The sequence below is a fragment of the Polypterus senegalus genome, chromosome 6 (genome assembly GCF_016835505.1).
Source record: "Polypterus senegalus isolate Bchr_013 chromosome 6, ASM1683550v1, whole genome shotgun sequence".
NCBI lineage: Eukaryota > Metazoa > Chordata > Cladistia > Polypteriformes > Polypteridae > Polypterus > Polypterus senegalus.
This window is the reverse complement of record NC_053159.1, coordinates 39,574,989-39,596,378: the sequence shown is the minus strand read 5'-3', so window position 1 is coordinate 39,596,378 and position 21,390 is coordinate 39,574,989. Positions and strand designations below refer to the sequence as shown.

At 39.7% G+C, this 21,390-nt stretch overlaps 1 protein-coding gene across 4 annotated transcripts in view; it reads right to left on the bottom strand.

Annotated features, from left to right (window-relative positions):
- Positions 1–21,390, bottom strand: part of LOC120530997 (E3 ubiquitin-protein ligase HECW2-like) — a 368,650-nt gene that overhangs the window by 94,849 nt on the left and 252,411 nt on the right. For 3 of the 4 annotated variants that reach the window (XM_039755889.1, XM_039755890.1, XM_039755892.1), the window contains 6 exons: positions 21,040–21,140; positions 16,674–16,798; positions 8,314–8,499; positions 8,031–8,183; positions 7,269–7,371; positions 4,850–4,946 (listed from right to left, as the gene is read on the bottom strand). In XM_039755889.1, coding sequence (XP_039611823.1) covers positions 4,850–4,946; positions 7,269–7,371; positions 8,031–8,183; positions 8,314–8,499; positions 16,674–16,798; positions 21,040–21,140 — 765 coding nt within the window. The remainder of the gene's footprint in view (positions 1–4,849; positions 4,947–7,268; positions 7,372–8,030; positions 8,184–8,313; positions 8,500–16,673; positions 16,799–21,039; positions 21,141–21,390) is intronic. The other variant, XM_039755891.1, reaches the window with a different exon arrangement.

Sequence of the window (21,390 nt, the reverse complement as noted above, 5' to 3'; positions counted from 1 at the left end):
GCAAGTTGAAGTCATGAATGTTAAAACATTGAAGGTGTGGGAAATAGGGAGTTTGGTTCCACTGACCAACAAAAGCTGTAATTTTTTGCTAAAGATTGCTCAACAATACACTTTTCCTCATGGAGTTCTTTATAACAAACACTATTTTTGGCAATATGCACTTTTTATAACACCATGAAATAATCCATAAAGTGCAGTACATAAAATTTCATTTGCTAACATGCAAAAGAATTTTTTTTTACACTAATCATTCCCTATAATTCCATGGGAAAAAAAAAACTTTACTATCTGTTGTCGGAAGACCCTGAGACTGGTGAGGTCTCAACATCACCTGTCCTGCATGGCTGGCGGATGGCGTTGGAGATTGTGAAGGACGCACTGGCTTCAAATAATCTGTCAGTGACACCAACTTCATGGGCTGTTTGATCCTTGAAGGATTCGGGGTATGGGAGCAGAGTAAAGGCGAGCTGATTTTCAACCCCTAGCCTGCTGGACGATTCATTAACTCATTAACAATAACACCAGACTCACGGCCGACATCCATTTCATGAGGATCTGATCTTTTCATTACACTGGCACAAAGTTTATTTAACACCTTTATTTTCTCACTGAGCCATATGACTGCACTCTTGGATTTAAAGCCCAATGCTATGCCTTTGGAGGATAACTGTAACACAAAACCTAATTTTTCTTAAAGCAAAACCATTAAAATATATGCAAAGAATGCACAGGGAGCTCTTCCTTTATAATGGTAGGGTGAACAAGACAGGTTTTATTCCAATGCAGTCCCTATTGTCAAAACTGTCAATCAAGCTTCAAAATCTGTTATGTTTCACAAGCAGGACTTGTCCAGAAATCTACACTCGGAATCAGTGCAAGGTCTGAATGCCATTCTCTTAAAAAACAGATATTACCACTCCACCAAATGCTTTCTCTACTATGCGGTGAATATGTGAGGCAGCCAATGCAAAAGTAAAAAAGGAATTACAAAAACAATAGTGCAAATACTTAAGCATTTTCTCAGTGTGCTGGAAATCAGATACGAAATGCTGTGAGAATCCGAGCAATTCAAAATTTATTGCTTTAACTACAGGTGGGTCATACAGTACCTCGCATGCAACTGAGCGTCATCATAATCACGATGCACTACATTACAACAACAACATTTATTTATATTGCACATTTTCATACAAGCAATGTAGCTCAAAGTGCTTTAAAAGATGACAAAAAGATAGTTATATGAAATGAAAAACAAAAAGATTAGGCTATAATAATAAAGAATAAGCAACAAAGGAAAAAGATAAAGTCAGATGGCCAAGATGACAGACAAAAAAACAAACAAAAAAACTCCATTTAGTCTGGAGAAAAAAATAAAATCTGCAGGGGTTTCAAGGCCAAAAAGACCACCCAGCCTCCACTGGGCATTGTACTTAACATAAAAGGTCATAAATCAGTCCTTTGTTTTCACGTTTCACATGCTAGTATTTGATGATTTTGGTTTTATGGACAGCAGGGACACTCGCCTTCAATTCATCAACACAGGGGCTACATGATGCCTTAATCAGATGGTGGTGGCACAGATCACCACCACAGAAGAACCGGAAAAAACAGCAAAGAACAGTAGAGATTAGTAGATTGCGGAATATTAAAGAACATTACCAACAACTGGGTAATTGAAAACCCTGTTCTCCAGACAGGGAGCTTTCTAGGAAAGTCACACAAGTGACCACTTGTCAGAAATACTATAGGAATCTCTAGCAGAATGGAAAATTGACAGACAAAATACCACCATTCCCGTGATAACAGATAACGGCAAGAGCTTTATGAATGCAGTTGAAGAGGCTGGATTTAACAACACATTGGGTACTTTGCACATACTGTACAGTTAACTTGACATAACAGAAGGGAATGGTGTTAACCAGATAGACCGGCATTTAGACAGAGTGAGAAAAGTGGTCACTTTTTTCCAAAGTACCACTACTGCTGCAGCAGTCCTAAAGGAAACACAAGAGATGACATGCATGAGCATAACCTTGAACAGCAGACTTCAGTTTTCTCAGCACTTACAGACAGGAGCATTAAGGACATTGTTACTCTGTCTAATGAAGTTGAAAAAATAAAGGAGGACGTTATTAAGGCTTGTAAACTACTGTAAGCCTTTGGTGGGCTGGCGCCCTGCCCGGGGTTTGTTTCCTGCCTTGCACCCTGTGTTGGCTGGGATTGTCTTTGGTGTTCAGTTTACAGTTTCTAATTGTTGCTGAAATAATAAAACACAGAATTAAAAAAAAAATACCTAAGCTGTGTACGAAACTGTTGATGAAAAATCATAGTCTGAACCGAACCCCGGATTTGGAGAATCAGTACACCCCTAATATATATATACCCTGTATATATCATCCCGACCGACACAACCAGGACACTAGATGGCGTCCTCCCTGTAGCCTTGCGGTGCCCTGGATTCCCGCAGGGCTTCATGGAAAATGGAGTCCGTTTCTTCAGCCCTGTTGGGTGCCGTGGATACCGCCAGGGGAGCTCATCCAAATCCTGGGGATTGTTACGGTTATGCCAACCCGGAACTACTTCAGAGTCACAAGGACAGAAACCTGCAGTACTTCCGGGACACTTGAGAAAAGGACTATGTGGAGTTGACCCGGAGAAGGAGGATTTCTGGGTCAAGGACTATAAAAGGACTCTGGAAAGCCCCAGCAGATTGAGCCGGAGTTGGGAGGGAGTGTGAAAGAGCTGCTGGGTGGAGAGGAGGATTGTATATTTGTTTATTGATTTATTATTCAGGCTAGTTGTGGTGCTTGGTGCACTTTATTTAAGAAAATAATTATTAAATCAACTTCTGGGTGATTTTACCCATGTCTTGAGTAGTGTCTGTTGGGAAAAAGGTGGGAAATAACGCCACCAAGCATCCAGTTACTTACTATATATATATATATATACAGTGGGTACAGAAAGTATTTAGACATCCTTCAATTTTTCACTCTTTGTTATATTGCAGCCATTTGCTAAAATCATTTAAACTAATTTTTTTCCTCATTAATGTACACACAGCACCCCATATTGACAGACAAAAAAAGAATTTTTGAAATTGTTGCAGATTTATTAAAAAAGAAAAACTGAAATATCACATGGTCCTAAGTATTCAGACCCTTTGCTGTGACACTCATGTATTTAACTCAGGTGCTTTCCATTTCTTCTCATCATCCTTGAGATCACCTTCATTTGAGTCCAGCTGTGTTTGATTATACTGATTGGACTTGATTAGGAAAGCCACACACCTGTCTATATAAGACCTTACAGCTCACAATGCATGTCAGAGCAAATGAGAATCATGAGGTCAAAGGAACTGCCTGAAGAGCTCAGAGACAGAATTGTGGCAAGGCACAGATCTGGCCAAGGTTACAAAAAATTTCTGCTGCACTTAAGGTTCCCAAGAGCACAGTGGCCTCCATAATCCTTAAATGGAAGACGTTTGGGACGACCAGAACCCTTCCTAGAGCTGGCCATCCGGCCAAGCTGAGCTACCGGGGGAGAAGAGCCTTGGTGAGAGAGGTAAAGAAGAACCCAAAGATCACTTTGGCTGAGCTCCAGAGATGCAGTCAGGAGATGGGAGAAAGTTGTAGAAAGTCAACCATCACTGCAGCCCTCCACCAGTCAGGGCTTTATGGCAGAGTGGCCTGTCGGAAGCCTCTCCTCAGTGCAAGACACATGACAGCCCGCATGGAGTTTGCTAAAAGACACCTGAAGGACTCTGAGATGGTGAGAAATAAGATTCTCTGGTCTGATGAGACCAAGATAGAACTTTTTGGCCTTAATTCTAAGCGGTATGTGTGGAGACAACCAGGCACTGCTCATCACTTGTCCAATACAGTCCCCACAGTGAAGCATGGCGGTGGCAGCATCATGCTGTGGGGTTTTTTCAGCTGCAGGGACAGGACGACTGGTTGCAATCGAGGGAAAGATGAATGCGGCCAAGTACAGGGATATCCTGGACAAAAACCTTCTCCAGAGTGCTAAGGACCTCAGACTGGGCCAAAGGTTTACCTTCCAACAAGACAATGACCCTAAGCACACAGCTAAAATAACGAAGGAGTGGCTTCACAACAACTCTGTGACTGTTCTTGAATGGCCCAGCCAGAGCCCTGACTTAAACCCAATTGAGCATCTCTGAGAGACCTAAAATGGCTGTCCACCAACGTTTACCATCCAACCTGACAGAACTGGAGAGGATCTGCAAGGAGGAATGGCAGAGGATCCCCAAATCCAGGTGTGAAAAACTTGTTGCATCTTTCCCAAGAAGACTCATGGCTGTATTAGCTCAAAAGGGTGCTTCTACTAAATACTGAGCAAAGGGTCTGAATACTTAGGACCATGTGATATTTCAGTTTTCTTTTTTAATAAATCTGCAACAATTTCAAAAATTATTTTTTTCTGTCAATATGGGGTGCTGTGTGTACATTAATGAGGAAAAAAATAATTTTAAATGATTTTAGCAAATGGCTGCAATATAACAAAGACTGAAAAATTGAAGGGGTCTGAATACTTTCCGTACCCACTGTATATATATATATATATATATATATATATATATATACATACATACATACACACACACACACACACAAACACACACATACTAGCTGCTCTACCCACAGCTATAAATAAAATGTACATTACAAGAGTAAAACAAATAAAAGGCAGCTCTGACACTTATGGCCTCCTTATTATGGCAGAGAGACATGTATTTGATTTTTTGTATTTTTAGCATCTAGTGCTTTTGTGCTTATTAAGCCCCTTTTATTGTTAATAAACGGTAAATTACACTTTAGCTGCTGAGTACCTGAGTGAGTGATTCCTAATGAGCTCTGGCTGTCGTTCCTGCAGGATCTCAAAAATATTTGGCTGTCTCAAGAATGCCACAATTTTATCATTGTAAGCTGCAGAGAGGAAAATAAAACATTTATTTTGCAGATTGTTTTACTCAAAGCAAATTATGAGATCAATTTAATTGACAATTGCTTATAAACAATACACGGTATATTCTTTGCACTTGGAGAACACACTGGTCACATATAGTGAAGGTGGTAGAGACTGAACTGGCAGTCTCATAGTTTAAAGTCTAATCACTTAGCAACTATGCTCTGTTGTGGACCAGTTCCATTTTAAGTTCAAAGTTTATTGTCATGTGCACAGTAAGGAAACACGTTTCCCTGTACACAGGGAATTATTTCTTTGCTGTCCACACCAAATGACAAAACCAACGTATAAAGATAAACATAAATAATAAGTAACAGATAGATAATAAGTAACAGAGGCAGCATAAAGTATAAAAACAGAATAGAAGTATAAAGTGTAATTGTGCATGTAGGTGTGTGGTGGACAAGTCAAACACAATTATGTAAGGTAGATAGAATGAGGTGGACCATGGTTATAAACTCCAGTCAGTTATTCAGGAGTCTAATGGCCTTGGGAAAGAAAGAGTTCTTTAGCTTGGAAGTCCTGAAGTTCATACTTCTATACCTCCTGCCTGAGGGTAGAAGTGTGAACAGTTCGTGTTGGTTGGGGTCCCTGAGGATCGAGGCAGTTTTCCTGCGGACTCTGCAGTAGATGCTCTGCAGAGAGGGCAATGGGGTCCTGGTGATCTTCTCAAATTCTGCATTTAAAAGTATGTATAAAATTTAAGTTCTCAAATATAAGTGAGATTTTTAGTTTTGTAGGCCCTTCCCTTGTTTGAAAGAGTTTAATGAAAACTTTATTTAAAATTAATACCATTTAACGTTCTGAGTACAGTATTTTACATTAACATGAGTTGTATAAATTGTGAGTGCGGGCCAGACAAAAACCTATTGTAAGGACAACCTTTTTCTGCCCAATGCTATCAGGCAATTCAATGCTTCAACCTGTTGTACTTGTTATGTTTATTTTTATTTAGTTATTTATGAATTGATTGATTGCTGTATTATCTGTCCTGTGAGTCTGTATTCTTGGTTTTTATGTTTCTGCTGCTGTATGTTTTTGAATTTCCCCATAGGATAAATAAAGTTTTATCTAATCTAATCTACAGTGCAGGACAGAGGGCAGCCCATAAAATGCAAATGCATCAGTTAATAATAACTATAACCAATAGGGAGTATTATGAATTGATAATAAATGGACCGTGGAGATTGTTACTGTTACAACAGTGATACAAACCAGAGCCCTAAGTCTAAGTGGCAGCAGAGAGACCAGACATAATATACATGGGTGTCTGTTTCTCCATGCTACTGACAAATGACTTGGATTAGGCCTGTCCCTTTAAATGACAGAAGGCATCCAGCACTGTAGGAACAGCAGGAGTTCGAAAATGGACCAGAAGTTAAGGTCATTTCTGAGCCCTACAAGTAGTCTTTGGCTATAGCTTAGAGGTCCCTTCTGCTCACAAGGCAGGGATTCTTGGAGTTGGGTAGATTAAGGCTGGCAAAGGTGCGACTAGTGGGAGGAAAAGGAGGCAAAGAAAAAGAATAAAAGGACTCAGCAACTGGAGATTCAGCAAGGTACAACCACTTACTTTTGTGACAGGCACCAATGTGACCAGGACTAGAGTCACCAATGCCAGGACTAGAGATGCAGCAGGATTGCTGTTTTCAGTTATCTATATATCTTATCTATAAACACCTTCTGTTTATTCCTTACTCTATAGCAAATTCTTTTACTTTTATAGTTCAGCCTACTTGGAACAATTTAGGTTTAAATGATAGCTCAAGAGCACCATCTAAAGGCCATAAAATACACAAAGATGTTCTCTTACTGCATTCAGTCTGTTACATGGTGAACTAGAGATTATGCTTAAACAGTCCTGTGTTGGATCCAGTTTATCACTGGGCACACTCAAGCATGTGGATGTAATTTTTCCATGTTTTTGTAATGTGGAAGGAAACCACAGTAACAAGAAATTTCACAGGGACACGGGCAGAGCCTGCTTGGTAGTAAAAGTTCAAGCAAAAAAAATACAAACAAGTAAAGCCAAGTGATTATTGCAATGTTAGGTTGCAGTTTCTGGTGCACATAATAGTGATTTACTGGTTTAGAGAAATTAAGGTATGTACAAATAAAATAGGAAGTTCTGCCCAGGAAGTTTGAAAGTATGCATTTTCAAATGTGCATATTACTTCAACATAATATCATCCACTTTAATGACTCAACCAGAAAAGCAATAAGGAAGCAACCAACAAAATAAAATGATACTAAGTAATAATCCCAGAATAGTTGAAAATACTTACCCACTGGAACAATATCTTGGTATTGGTTCCGGCTCACTGTGTTGAAGGTGCTGGATGGCCTTGGAAGAACTGGTGGTCCAGTGTGTCGAGAGTCATCACCCACCTGTTCATGAAAGGGACATTCAGAACAAAGAACAATTAAACATATTCCTTCTTAATTTGAAATTAATTCTACTTATGAGTAATCTGCACATTTCAAAATTCCAACCAAAAAAAAAAAACAGGTCACAATTTGTTATAAAAAGCAGTCCCTTATAATCCAAATTAATGGTTAATCAAAATTGTTATGCACTCTATCACTACAGTGTCATTTTTATTAACATGTAAATGACAAAGGCAATAATGAGAATGTACAGTAGGCCATAGTGGTGGTTGTAGATAATGAAAGCTCCACAGTAGACATGACAGACTATGCTGCCTTGTGCCTACAGCAACAGCAGGGCTTTCAGACAAACTGCACCTGTGATAACATTTAAACAGCATTGGTTATGTCATGGAAGATTAAAAAGTGACTTTATGGGTGTGACATTTACAATTTTTTGTGCAAAAAGTTTTTTATAATGTGTGTGAAAATCATCATAATGAAATATAGATAATGGAGACAGTATAACTTTCTGATAGAACATGATAAATGGAAAGGTTTTAGAGTGAACTATAGTAAAATTGTAGGATGGGTACAACAAATGACAGTTGTGTTACTATAAGAGATGTTGCTGAGAGGAATGAATGAGAGATAAGCTGGTTTTATTGGCTGATGCTCACCAGGCGGCGTGTGCTCACCTCCCCGGCACTATGGCTGCGTTGCCGAGTCAGATGTTGTCGGTGTGCCAAAACACTGGTTGGCCGGCTACTTTGAAGAGGAAGGCGTGGGTCAATGAAGGTGGTGCTGCGACAATTATGATCCACAAAGAAGGGCTGAAAAGTATAACACAGATTATTTTAGTAAACTAACATTTTCAGCAATGCACACAATAAACATATATATTATTTTAAAATGTGTTGTTAATTTAACACTTTTAGTGCCAAAGAGTGTTAGATGTCTTACCTTGCCTTGGTGGTCATGCTTCATCTCCCAACCTCGAGGTAGCTCCAGCTGTTTGTTGGCGAACATGTTAAGGAATGCCACGAGGTCACGATTATGCTGGTAGCGCTCAAAGTGGTGAGTGTCTCGTCGCACTTTGGTGATCATATGCTTTAGACATGTATTGTTTGTAAACATACGGTAGGCACTCTAGAGAGACATTTTGGAGAACATCAAGATGAAGAAGAGAAACTCACATAAATAGTTACCTAACAAAACAAATCAACAAAATGACAACTTTATTCAGAACTGTGTACAGTTAAAAAATTAGGGAGCTTAATATCAGATTCTAAATATGATTTTGGACCTGTTAAAAACTAATATAAATTAAGCTAACCACAAATAAATTTCAGTTTTTCTAGCATGTGATCAGGTATCGCTTATTTTGTATATATGCCAGCATTTTGAAATATCAACAGGTATTTTTATTGGCACTAAATGTATCTTTGTTTCAAATTGGTATACATTAGGTTTTAGAAATGACTCAATGACACTAGACAGCAGTGTCAAGTCAGAGGTGAGAAATCCCCAGTAACTGGCCTGGAACAAGGAATGTCACCAGAGGGCATGAGAGCCTTCAGGCCAGGTAGCAGCAGCAGCAATTAAATGACATGAATAGGTTGACTGGGTAGCAGAATATCAATACTGTACAGGCAAGACCTCAAAGACTGGGCTCATGTAACTGAGCAAGAAACTGCAGGACAGAAGAGGACATTTAAAGAAGGGCAGTCTCAACTGTGCAGAGGTTTAGGGCTAGTAATCACTTGTTTGCAAATTGCACATAGAAATGTCCTAAAAATTATGTCTTGGCCTCAATAATCTTTTTTTACGCTTGCTTAGTGTAACGTCTGGATCAGGACACCTCTCTGATAACAACATTCTTCAAGACAGATCGATTCTCTTTTCTTTGCACGGCTATTTGAGGTGACCAGTTGTATTTAAAAGAACTGCTTGCTTTTTGCCCCACTAGTTGGAAAAAGCACATGCGAATGTACAAAGCTGCCATTTGTTTAGAAACTCCTGCAATATATGATGTAATGCCAGCTCATTCTTTAAGTGAATCGTCCCTGTTTGATGTAATTTGTCCAGCACTGTTGCAGTAGCAATGTAAATTGCTCTTTGATGTTTCACCATTCAACCACAGTGTAAGGAAATCTTATATATCTGGATGACAAGCAGGTAATATCATCCTATATGGCTGGCATGGCATGACTCAGTGATTTGTGAAATACCCAATTGGTTAGCAAGTTCATGTTGAAAAGCTCCTGTGGTTAAAAACCCAAGAGTGGACAGAACATGCAAAGGAGCAAGTAGAGCACAATTCCTCAAAGTCTGCCTTTGTAAAGCCAGCACCAGTTTGATAAACAGCTCCAAGATGATAGCTCTTGGAAATTCAAATCGACTTAGAAGCCAGTAGTCATCATCACCATCTATAAATACGCACTCTCTTCTAATTATTCCATTTGCGATGTCCTCTAACGCAAAAGCAGCTATGGTAGTTGGAATAGTTTGGCCATCCCATGCAGCATTATATTGTTACAGAATGATTACTATCAAGTGAATTAAATTTGTAAACAACATGCAATTACCTTCAGTGTATTTGATAAATCTTGTGTCATTGATGTGAATACGAAAAAGGAAGGGAACCACACAGAAACAGTAGCACTGCTTTGACACTGGGTGCCGCCAGTTTGCAAAACTGACCAGAAACTATGTACACAAGGTAGGGGGCTACCGTGAAAATGTGCATGGCTTTATGCCAAGTTTAGGTTTTATACATCTCAAAGTGTGCAAGGAAACGGGCATACGCAACATTTTTGTGCATACACACCATTTATACATGAGTCCTCTGGTGATATCTATGAATCACAGACTTCAAGCAGTCATTGCATGCAAGGGATATCCAACAAAGTACTAAATATGACTGCTTTAATATACCTACCATTACTATGTCCCAAATATTATGGTGCCCTGAAATGGGGGACCATGTAAAAAAAAAAAGTTTTGTCATTTCTACAAAATTTGACCAAAATGTATGAAAATACCCATAAATTAAAGTCTGCAACATGCTGTTGAACCATGGTTAAGTGGTAATTTTAAATTGTGGAGCAGAAGGGTACATTATGGAAAAACATGTCTTTGTCCCAAACATTACAGACCTCCATTGCATACCTAAAGGAATTTAAAAATATTACTTCTATATTCTGTTACCCCCTCCTTGAACCATCACCTCATCGTGGTGGAGGGGTTTGCGTTTCCCAATGATCCTAGGAGCTATGTTGTCCGGGGCTTTATGCCTCTGGTAGGGCCACCCAAGGCAAACTGTTCCTAGGTGAGGGATGAGACAAAGAGCGGTTCAATAAACCTCCGATGAAGAATAAAAACCTTGGACAACGTTCTCCCTTGCCTGGACGCGGGTCACCTGGGCCCCCCTCTGGAGCCAGGCCTGGAGGTGGGGCTCGATGGCGAGCACCTGGTGGCTGGGCCTGCACCCATGGGGCTCGGCCGGGCACAGCCCGAAGAGGTAACGTGGGTCCTCCTCCCCATGGGCTCACCACCTATGGGAGGGGCCAAGGAGGTTGGGTGCAGTGTGAGTTGGGTGGTGGCCGAAGGCGGGGATCTTGGCGGTCTGATTCTCGGCTACAGAAACTGGCTCTTGGGACGTGGAATGTCACCTCTCTGAAGGGGAAGGAGCCTGAGCTAGTGCGCGAGGTTGAGAGGTTCCTGCTAGATATGGTCGGACTCACCTCAACGCACAGCTTGGACTCTGGAACCAATCTCCTTGAGAGGGGCTGGACTCTCTACCACTCTGGAGTTGCCCCCGGTGAGAGGCGCCGAGCAGGTGTGGGCATACTTATTGCCCCCCGACTCAGAGCCTGTGCATTGGGGTTTACACCGGTGGACGAGAGGGTGGCCTCCCTCTGACTTCGGGTGGGGGGGAAGGGTCCTGACTGTTGTTTGTGCGTATGCGCCAAACAGCAGTTTGGAGTATCCACCCTTTTTGGAGTCTCTGGAGGGGGTGCTAGAGGGCATAACTTCTGGGGATTCCCTCGTTTTGCTGGGAGACTTCAATGCTCACGTGGGCAATGACAGTGAGACCCGGAAGGGCGTGATTGGGAGGAATGGCCCCCCCGATCTGAACCCGAGCGGTGTTTTGTTATTGGACTTCTGTGCTCATCACGGATTGTCCATAACGAACACCATGTTCAAGCATAAGGGTGTTCATATGTGCACTTTGCACCAGGACACCCTAGGCCTCAGGTCGATGATCGACTTTGTGGTCATGTCGTCGGACTTGCGGCCATATGTCTTGGACACTCGGGTGAAGAGAGGCGAGCTGTCAACTGATCACCACCTGGTGGTGAGTTGGCTTCGATGGTGGGGAAGATGCCGGTCAGACCTGGTAGGCCCAAACGTGTTATGAGGGTCTGCTGGGAACGGCTGGCAGAGTCCCCTGTCAGAAGTAGCTTCAACTCCCACCTCCGGCAGAACTTCAACCACGTCCCAAGGGAGGTGGGGGACATTGAGTCCGAATGGGCCATTGAGTCACCTATGGTCATGAGCTATGGATAGTGACTGAAAGAACGAGATCGTGAATACAAGCGGCTGAAATGAGTTTCCTCCGCAGGGTATCTGGGCTTTCCCTTAAAGATAGGGTGAGAAGCTCAGTCATCCAGGAGGGGCTCAGAGTAGAGCCGCTGCTCCTCCGCATTGAGAGGTGTCAGATGAGGTGGCTCAGGCATCTGATTAGGATGCCACCTGGACACCTCCCTGGTGAGGCATTCCGGGCACGTCCAACCGGGAGGAGGCCCAGGGGAAGACCCAGGACACGCTGGAGGGACTATGTCTCCCGGCTGGCCTGGGAACACCTTGGGATTCTCCCGGAAGAGCTGGAAGAAGTGGCCGGGGAGAGGGAAGTCTGGGCCTCTCTGCTTAAGCTGCTGCCCCGCGACCCGACCTCGGATAAGCGGAAGAGGATGGATGGATGGATGGATATTCTGTTACTTTCTGCTGCCACAAATGTTTCACATTAACAGGTTTACTGTTACAGAATATAGGTGGAACAATTTGTGTTAAATAGTTGCTCACTGAAAATGTATAACTGTATAAAATATATAACACAAAAAATATTATTTATGAAGGACTAAAATTCTGCACTGGCTAATTCAAATCCCAGTGGCATTCATAATGTCCTGTTGAAGTATTATTCTCTACTAAATTCAAACAGCAAAAAGGAATCAACAACATTGCACAAATATTTAGTGTCCAGACAAAAGTAAGAAAATTGTTTAAACAAACCTTAGTTTATGCAAGTGCATATTTTAGACTTTTATGTATTAATGGACTGTGTAGCCTGTCTGATGGAAACACCCAAAACCAACCAAAAAGTGAACACCTTCTAATTGTAATGCTCCGATGACAGTTTAACCAACTTGATCAATCAAAATCCTCAATTTACAATTAGATCACTATGAATTGTTTGGATGGATTTTCTTTGTTTATTCTTGCCAAAACAAACAGTTTTTTCCTTTATAAACCTCTACCTAAAGTCATTTTCCTGATCTCCAGAATCAATAACACTTTAGTATCAAATTTCCACGGTTTAAACTCTAGCAATGCAATGACTGCCAAATGATGATTGACATCATGAAGTCTGACTGTCCCACTCAATAACTGGATTTTCCACTTATAAAGTGGCCCTACTTCCCTACTCCTTGAAATGTATTATTACCAACTCATTCCTCCACAATAAAAACAAAGTTTTAATTTTAACCTGCTGATAAATCTTAACTGTCTCATTATCATTGTCAGAATTAATAGTAAAATTATTGATCTGGAGTAATGCAATGCCAGCACTAAAAGCCTTGTCACATTACACAATTTTTCCTGTAAATTTTCAGACATCTTAAAAGATTGAAAAACTAATTTATAAAACCAAATGTAACATCGTATTCAATAGAAGAGTGATAAAAGAGTGTGTAACTGCTTGGTGATGCTCTTGTGGTGGCCCTGTACTCAGCATAGTTCTCAGTCTCTTCGAGCAAAAAGAGCTTTATTGGAGAAGGTGATCTGTGCAGGCACAAAATAACTAAACACATTGAATAGAAATGAATAACAATGGCTGTGCCACTTGTGAACCTCACTAAACTCAATTATTCCACTCTTTCCTACCTATAATGTTACTTGATCTTGTCGCCAGATCATGTTAATTTAAACAACTTAAGAGCACAGTCTTGTTTGCCCCTACTTGTGACATCCATAATGTGCTGCCTGACAGAGTCACCACTGTATGAAAGATTAACAGGTATGGCGAGTTCAGGTGCAGTCTCTGTCGTTTTTTTTTCTCTTTTCCATTCTGTTGTAGTACATAAATCATGATATATCATACAGACAAGCTTCTTTTCTGTTTATGAGGTCCAAAAAACCTGTGTTCATTATTCCTTGTCGCTGTATTATATGAATTGTCCTTCAGGATGAGCATTCATTGTGTGTCAGCTATCATGCACACAGAACCCACCCCTATAAGCACTGACAAAATCAAAGCTGTTTGATTTAGTCAGTTAGTTGCAGACTAGTTGGTCACTAGACATGTCACACTACTGGCTTTATGGGAGGGAGCCACCATTTGCTTGCTAAGATTATGTGAATAATGGTTACAACTGAAAATCACTGGGAAAGTTGCATAATGTGACAGCCTTAAGACACAACAGTCTTCTCCACCTTTGTTACTGATATGTTTTACATTCAAATTAAAGCTAAGCCTGTTACCAATGATTTTCCTGAAATATTAATAGTGCTCCATATTCTGCCTTTTATTTTAGATACCAAAGGGCACAAAGGGAATACACTCATATCTTCAATTTTAGAGCTATTTAGCAATAAAGAGTAAACAGACGGCAGCAGCCATCTCTGCAAACTTTGTGTATTGTTAGTTAAAAAATTCAAGGATTCAACAGCCAGATTGAAGTCCAAATAGAAAATATTCATTAGCTTTGCACTAAAATGTGAGGTTGGTTGGTAATATCAGCAGATTAAAAATCTTCCAAGTACTCATACAGCACATGCAGAGGTGTAGCTGTGGTGTTCTCCACAATTTGCCCCCCACACCCCAATTTTGCTCAAACTGGTAACAGTGAACATAAGCTTGACTTTTTTCTCACCAGCTCCCTCTTAATCAGCTTTTCAAAAAATATCATGATCAATTAAGGCAACCAACTCAGGTTTTCTGGATTTACCGGCTTGGTAATTAGAATGACAATGGCCTGTTTCCAGAATCTAAGCACATGACATCTTAGATATACTGTATAGTGGAATGCAGTAGGAGACTGCAGTAGGAGTCCCCTTATTCTGTCTGCTTCTGAATGTTTTTGACTTTAGCTAAAACCTTTTGACATCATCTTAATATAATAACTAGTTCCAGTCTGGAATTTGGGGGTCAGAGTAGTAGCATTGCTGCCTTGCAATAAGGAGACCAGGGTTTGTGTCCCAGGTCCTACATGCATGGAGTTTGCATGTTTTCCCTCTAGTGTGTGCTTGGGATGTGTGTGTGTTCGCCTTGTGATGGACTGGCGCCATGTCCAGGGTTTGTTCCTGCCTTGTGCCCTATATTAGATGGGATAGGCTACAGCAGACCCCCACAGCCCTGTTCAGGACTAAATGGATTAAAAAATTACTGAATGATAGTCTTGAATTTGGCCTTTGCATTTCTAATCTATGAAGAAAAATTATGTGTCTCGAGCATAAAGTGAATTGATTCAATTTATGAACCAGACGATAACTTACTCCATTCATCCATTATCCATCCTGTTATATATCCTAACTACAGGGTCACAGGGGTCTGCTAGACCCAATCCCAGCCAACACAGGGCACAAGGCAGGAAACAAACCCCGGGCAGGATGTCAGGATAACCTACTCTTTCCACTCAATTATAGTTTTTATGCCATAACTCTCCAGCCATTCCACAATGAACCCAGGTTGTCAATATTTCTATCTTGTCTTAATATTTTAGTTTTGGTAGACTGTCTACTTCATAATATACCTCTTTCATACATTTTCTGTTTTCTCTATACCATGGACAAATTTGACCAGAATGTCTGCACATCATGAAATGTAACTGCTTATACTGTCAGTCAACTCATCAATAGAATGGAATGCCGCTTTAAAGAGTGACCGGTCAGTGCTTTCCAAATAGCACAGAAGATACTTGGACTCCTCCTGGCAGATTTTAATTTATTTATATATATATTTTTTTCTTTTTCAGACATATACAGTATACAGGACTGAAGTGGACACAGTTAAGACGTAATGAACCCGGTGGGGGATTGGCTCCAGATTTATAAGCACAAAACCCACATAACTGGTTAAGCACTCTGTTATGGCAAGTTGGACAAATGATACAAATTTGACTTTTTCAGTGAACAGTTATTTCATTTTCTGAATCTACTTTCAACTTCTTCACTCACCAACAAGTTTGACTTCAACAAACATGAATGCAATAAAACTATGTGAGCAAAGAATCAGGGAGCAATCAGATGGACAGCAGTTTGAGATCCTTAGTGCACTATTTCTGTAACCATCACTAATACGCATGATTATTTACTTATTTTGAGGGACATTCCACTGCTTTGCAAATTACTGGTTATTGGGGAGTCCCTACTAACATGAAAAGGTGCCCTAAAAATGATTATAGATGAGAAATATGTAGTATATTCATGTTCTTATCTATACTAAGGGAATAGTCAGATGTTTAGTAAAGAAACAGGCAGGGTCAGCAATAAGAGGAAGTCAGTAAGTAAAATGATCATCAACACCACTAACCCAAAATGCAGAAGTAGTAGCTGTTGGAATGCAGCAAGAAGTCCTAGCAGTAAAGTTTTCAAGGAAGCACCTTTTAGATTCTGCTAACACTAATGAAAGAAATTACAGAATCAGTGTTCAGGTTGCACAGTGACATCACACTAGGAGCTTGTCAAAGGCCACTCCTACAAATCAACTTCAAAGAGAAACTATATCCAGACATGAAGGGTGGTTCAAATAAAGTGACATTCACCAGCCCACATGCCATATTTTACTTAGAGTTTAGTCGCTCTCGATCTGTCTCACACTTTACTGTCATCTGACCAGTATTTCAAGTGACCCTACCCTTTTCCTTACAACTAGTGAGCCAACAAGACATCTCCTCATGGCTTCTTTTCCCTGTGCACAACATACATTGTCTGGGCTACAAGGCCTGTCGTTAAGAGTGTCCCGAAATCTCTCTTTCAGTTGAGGCTTTTGTGCATGTAAAATAAAGACATTTTCTAAGCAAAGCTCATTTTCTCACAGGGTTGGAATGCAGCACGGTGAAGAACTCTGGACTTGTCAGGAACTTGACTGTAGGAGATTGCAACAACAAGGAAAGGCGAGAGCGGGAGCTTGAGGCTGGCAATGTTCCATCCCGACGGTATTCTGAAAAGGCAGAGAGAAAAACTGAATTAACAGATTTTTATAAGTCAAGGAACACTGTACTGTATGCATGACAGTTTTCTGTATACAGCAGGTTTTTTAATGAATACCTGAAGATATGTCAGATATTGTAATATCATTGCCAGGGGGTCATGCTGCATGTATCTGTGTTTTTAAAAGGTAAAATTCACCTTAAATTATGTCACAATACATGTCCTGCACGGTACTGTTCTGTACTCACCTGCTGTTTAACATTAAATTATAAAGTATGCAACCTTTTTCACTCTTATTTGCTGTATTTATTTATTTATTTATTTAATTGTCTTCTCCCACTTTGTTTATTTACTGTATTTATTTATACATCACTGCCACTGCAGCACAAGAATTTCTCTGTCTTGCCGTGTATGTGACAATAAAAATTTTTAATCTCTAATTCTAACAAACAGAAAGAAATTAGGAGAATTCATATGTTTGCTGGGAATGTCCTAAAATGATACAGGGTGTCCTGGAATCAAGGTAATTTAGATTTTTTAATATATAGATTTCTTTCTTTTGCAGGATATGTGAAACAAATTAACATCCCTAACAAAAGTTGCCTTAGATAGAATAGTTGTACAGTAATCCCTCGCTATATTGCACTTCGACTTTCGCGGCTTCACTCTTTAGCGAATTTAATATGTAAGCATATCTAAATATATAACGCGGATTTTTCATTGCTTCGCGGGTTCTGCGGACAATGTGTCTTTTTACTTCCTGTACATGCTTCCTCACTTGGTTTGCCCAGTTGATTTCATACAAGGGACGCTGTAGGTGGATGGCTGAGAAGCTAACCAATCAGAGCTTGCAGTTAAGTTCCAGTGTGCTGACTGGCTCAGCGATGGAGCGCCGAATTCGATTCCACGGCGTTAACCAGGAAGTCTCGTCTCGCTCATTCAGCATCGTGTTTTGTTGTGTAAAGAGTTAACTTTTGTGCTCTTTTGTGTTTATCTTTGTGCGTAGTCAAGCCCTTTGTTATGGCTCCAAAATGATCTGCTCCTGCTACTGGGACCGTGCCCAAGCGCCAACGGAAGATGCTAACGATTGCCAAAAAGGTAAAAGGTTTGGATATGTTGAAGGAAGGGAAAAGCTACACCGCTGTAGGACGCCATTACGGCATCAATGAGTCCACGATTCTTTTTATTTAAAAAGGAGGAAAAGAATATAAGATCTATGGCCACAGTATCCTTTTAACCAGGGCGCAAAACGAGTTGTAAGTGGATGTAATAAGGCAGTAGTCCGGATGGAATCTGCTTTAGGGATTTGGATTGAAGACTGCTGGAAGAAGAACAATGGCGGTGCTACACAGTCGCCTGAAGAGGCTCCTTTAGAAGAGCTATAACGCTCTCCTTTGTTATGCAGCAAAACTAAACTCATCGTTATCGGACAAGTCATCGTGTCATTGTTGGTGAGTAACCATAATTAATTTTCTACTTACAGTACTTAGTACATGTACATACGTTTAGTGTCACTGTACACACATTTACTGTATATAATTTTTCTTGCATTGTACGTATTTATTGCAGGTGGCCTGTCTATCGTAATGTCTGTAACATATGTGATATCGGAGACGTTCGATATCTTTAAAATAATATTTAGGTTTTACTGTATATAAACAATGTGTTTACATACATAATTTCAATGAATCTTACATAATATCTAAGAGAATACAAAGGGTTTATGCTGTTTAACTGTGTGGGGAATATTTATAAACAGTGTGGGAAAATTTTTATAAGGGCTTAAAAAGGGAATCAAAGGCTACCCCAGAAAGAATTAACACTAGAATTACCAGAGCCTACGAAAAAACTCGTAGATCCGTCCCACCTTAAATCGCTTCTTAAAACCGTTCTCACCTCTCCGCCAGCGTCTTTTGTTAATCTAAATGTGCTGATAAAGAAAAGTTGCAAGTAGCTGCAAGCTGTTGTATCAACTGCCTACTGTAACTTGCTTTATTTTTTCTTCACTTATACTCTAGAATAAAAGAGCACTTGTTTTGTTATACTTGTACACCAACACATGTTCATGTGTTTCAGCGACACAAGTATGCTCAAAAAATAGACGTGTAATGCCACGAAAAGTGCACACAGGCACTGCAGTTCACCAGCATTAGTACGAGGATGCAGTCACAAGTACGCTGCAGAGCGACAGCGCATCTTTATGTGAAAACAGCAGTGTCAGATTGTGGGGGTTTTAGGGAAGGATCTTGAACACGACTGAAAGAATGAAAATTGAATAAAAAAAAAAAAAACTAACCTTTACAAGTATCATAAATTACACTGGCTGTTACACAGTTTACTTCTCAAGAGAGAATCGTGCGGGATCGAACTCATGACCTTTTGATTACTAGTCAGCAGCTGATACCATTACGCTACCATGACAGTTGTGATAAGCATGTGTCAATGTGGCATGCTAAGGCAGCTTTTTTTCTGCAGTTATATTTTTGAATAAAAAGCATACTTGTTCTGTTATATTTGTACCTTTTGTGAAACTGTTAATTTCATATTTGGACTTCAGGCTTCATACATTATATAGTTTATGCCTACATTTTGTCATTTACTACTACAATATGAAAAACGTTTCTGTTTTAAAAATGCGTTTATACGGATTACTGTAGAAACGGAACACATGTGAAATGCGTGTATTCCACATAATGATCTATTATTTCCACTCTAAAACTCCACTTCACTCCCAGATAATCAATCAAGGCATGAGCTGGGAGAAGTTTGTGCACGTTCTAAGTCGGTGGGGGATGGAATAGCCGGCTGCTTGCAGCCTGATTTTTATCAGCACATTTAGATGACAAAAGACGCTGGTGGAGAGCTGTAAACGATTTTAAGAAGCGATTTAAGGTGGGACGGAATTACGAGTTTTTTCGTAGGCTCTGGTAATTCTAGTGTTAAACCTGGATGAGAGGTCTTCAACTACAGGACACATTCATAGGCATGAATCAAGCCCAAAACAGAAACCTAGCTGTCAAAGTTCAAAGCCCAAAATTTGAAACCTGGAACATCTGTAACAAAAATGAAACATGTCAAAGTTTGAGTTCATGTCTACAATCTCAGATAACCAAGATAACCTTTGTACTATCATAAAACTGACGTTATGTGCCAAATACTTCTGGTCATCCATGTACTGTATAGTAAAATTGTACTTACAGCTACAAAGTGAAAGCAACTGTGTCAAAACAACATAAGTCCACAAAAATATTTCAGATCTTAATTATTACATATAATTTACAAAAGTAAAATTTCCAGAATTGGATTAAATATAATTCAAAACCAAAAATGGGCAGATTTAGATTTTTGGCATAGTGTTTTACTGTGTTTCTTTTGGTTTCCAGGTTTGTCCCTTTCAACTTCCGGTCTTTCTTGTGTTCTGATTTCCAATCCACATTTGCTCCATACTAAGTGACTCATCACACAGGGATAGGAGAGATTTCATACACTATATTGTATATGGCTAAGTGTTGTGCTCAAGAAGAGTTGCGAGTTTCGTCTGTTGCCCAGTGCAGCACACCATATACTGTAGATGGCAATAATTTCCCATAAACGTTTTCCAGTTTTTTCACCACCATTTTTTCTACCACTGTAAAAATATTTTTTTTTTCCATGCATGTAAACTGGACAATAGAAACTTCTGTAACATGGCGTCATATCGTGTAACATCATTGATAACTATGGCATATCTGACACTGACGACTGTGTTGTTGGGTATCTTTTCAATTTAAGAGTCATTGCTTAACAGAGTCTTTTTTTCAATTTACACCATTGTACACTCAGCTCACTGTATCACGGAGACTTGATGTAATGCACACAAGAATTCAATATTGTCTCATAATTAGGTTCAGCAGTTTGATGTATATTGTATAGTATTTGACATACGACCAAGCGATTTATTTGTTATTACATGTTATCCTCTTTATAAGAAAAGAAGTGTTTATAGTGCCATGGATTAAGAGGTTTCTTATTTATTTACTCTCCAACATGATTAAGATTTCAAAGACGAATGAGAGAAAATGCAATGAAAACCTAATTGCTTTTGGAATCATCACTTAAAAATATATTTGATTGATGAATCAGACCAAAATCATGATTCACTGAGAAATGATAATCTGTACGGTGTCCTTCATCTTACAATCACATAAATAATATCTGATTTAAAGTTCTTAAACAACAACAAAAAAGCATCAGATTTGCAGTTCCAAATACCTGGAGCTGAGTGATGCATGAGATCATTGTCTTCAGATGTCATATCAGGAGAATGATCTTCAGGCCTCTCATTTGTCATTGTTCTGCGTATACTTTGGTACCTGAATAAGGAAGATATGTTACAGGGTCACCTTAATGATGGTTTTTCCATCTAATGCTATTAAATGTACCACTTTCGTTCAGCGTTTTTTTAATTAAGAGGAACACACAAAGTGGGCTAATTTGATCATCAGGTTATAAAAGGTGAAAGTAGTGAAGCAGCTAGTAATTAATTAATAACCATATAAAGACAGGTCAAGTATTAAACTAATTCAGCTGTATATTTTGACTTAGTATTTACTTAAATTATAG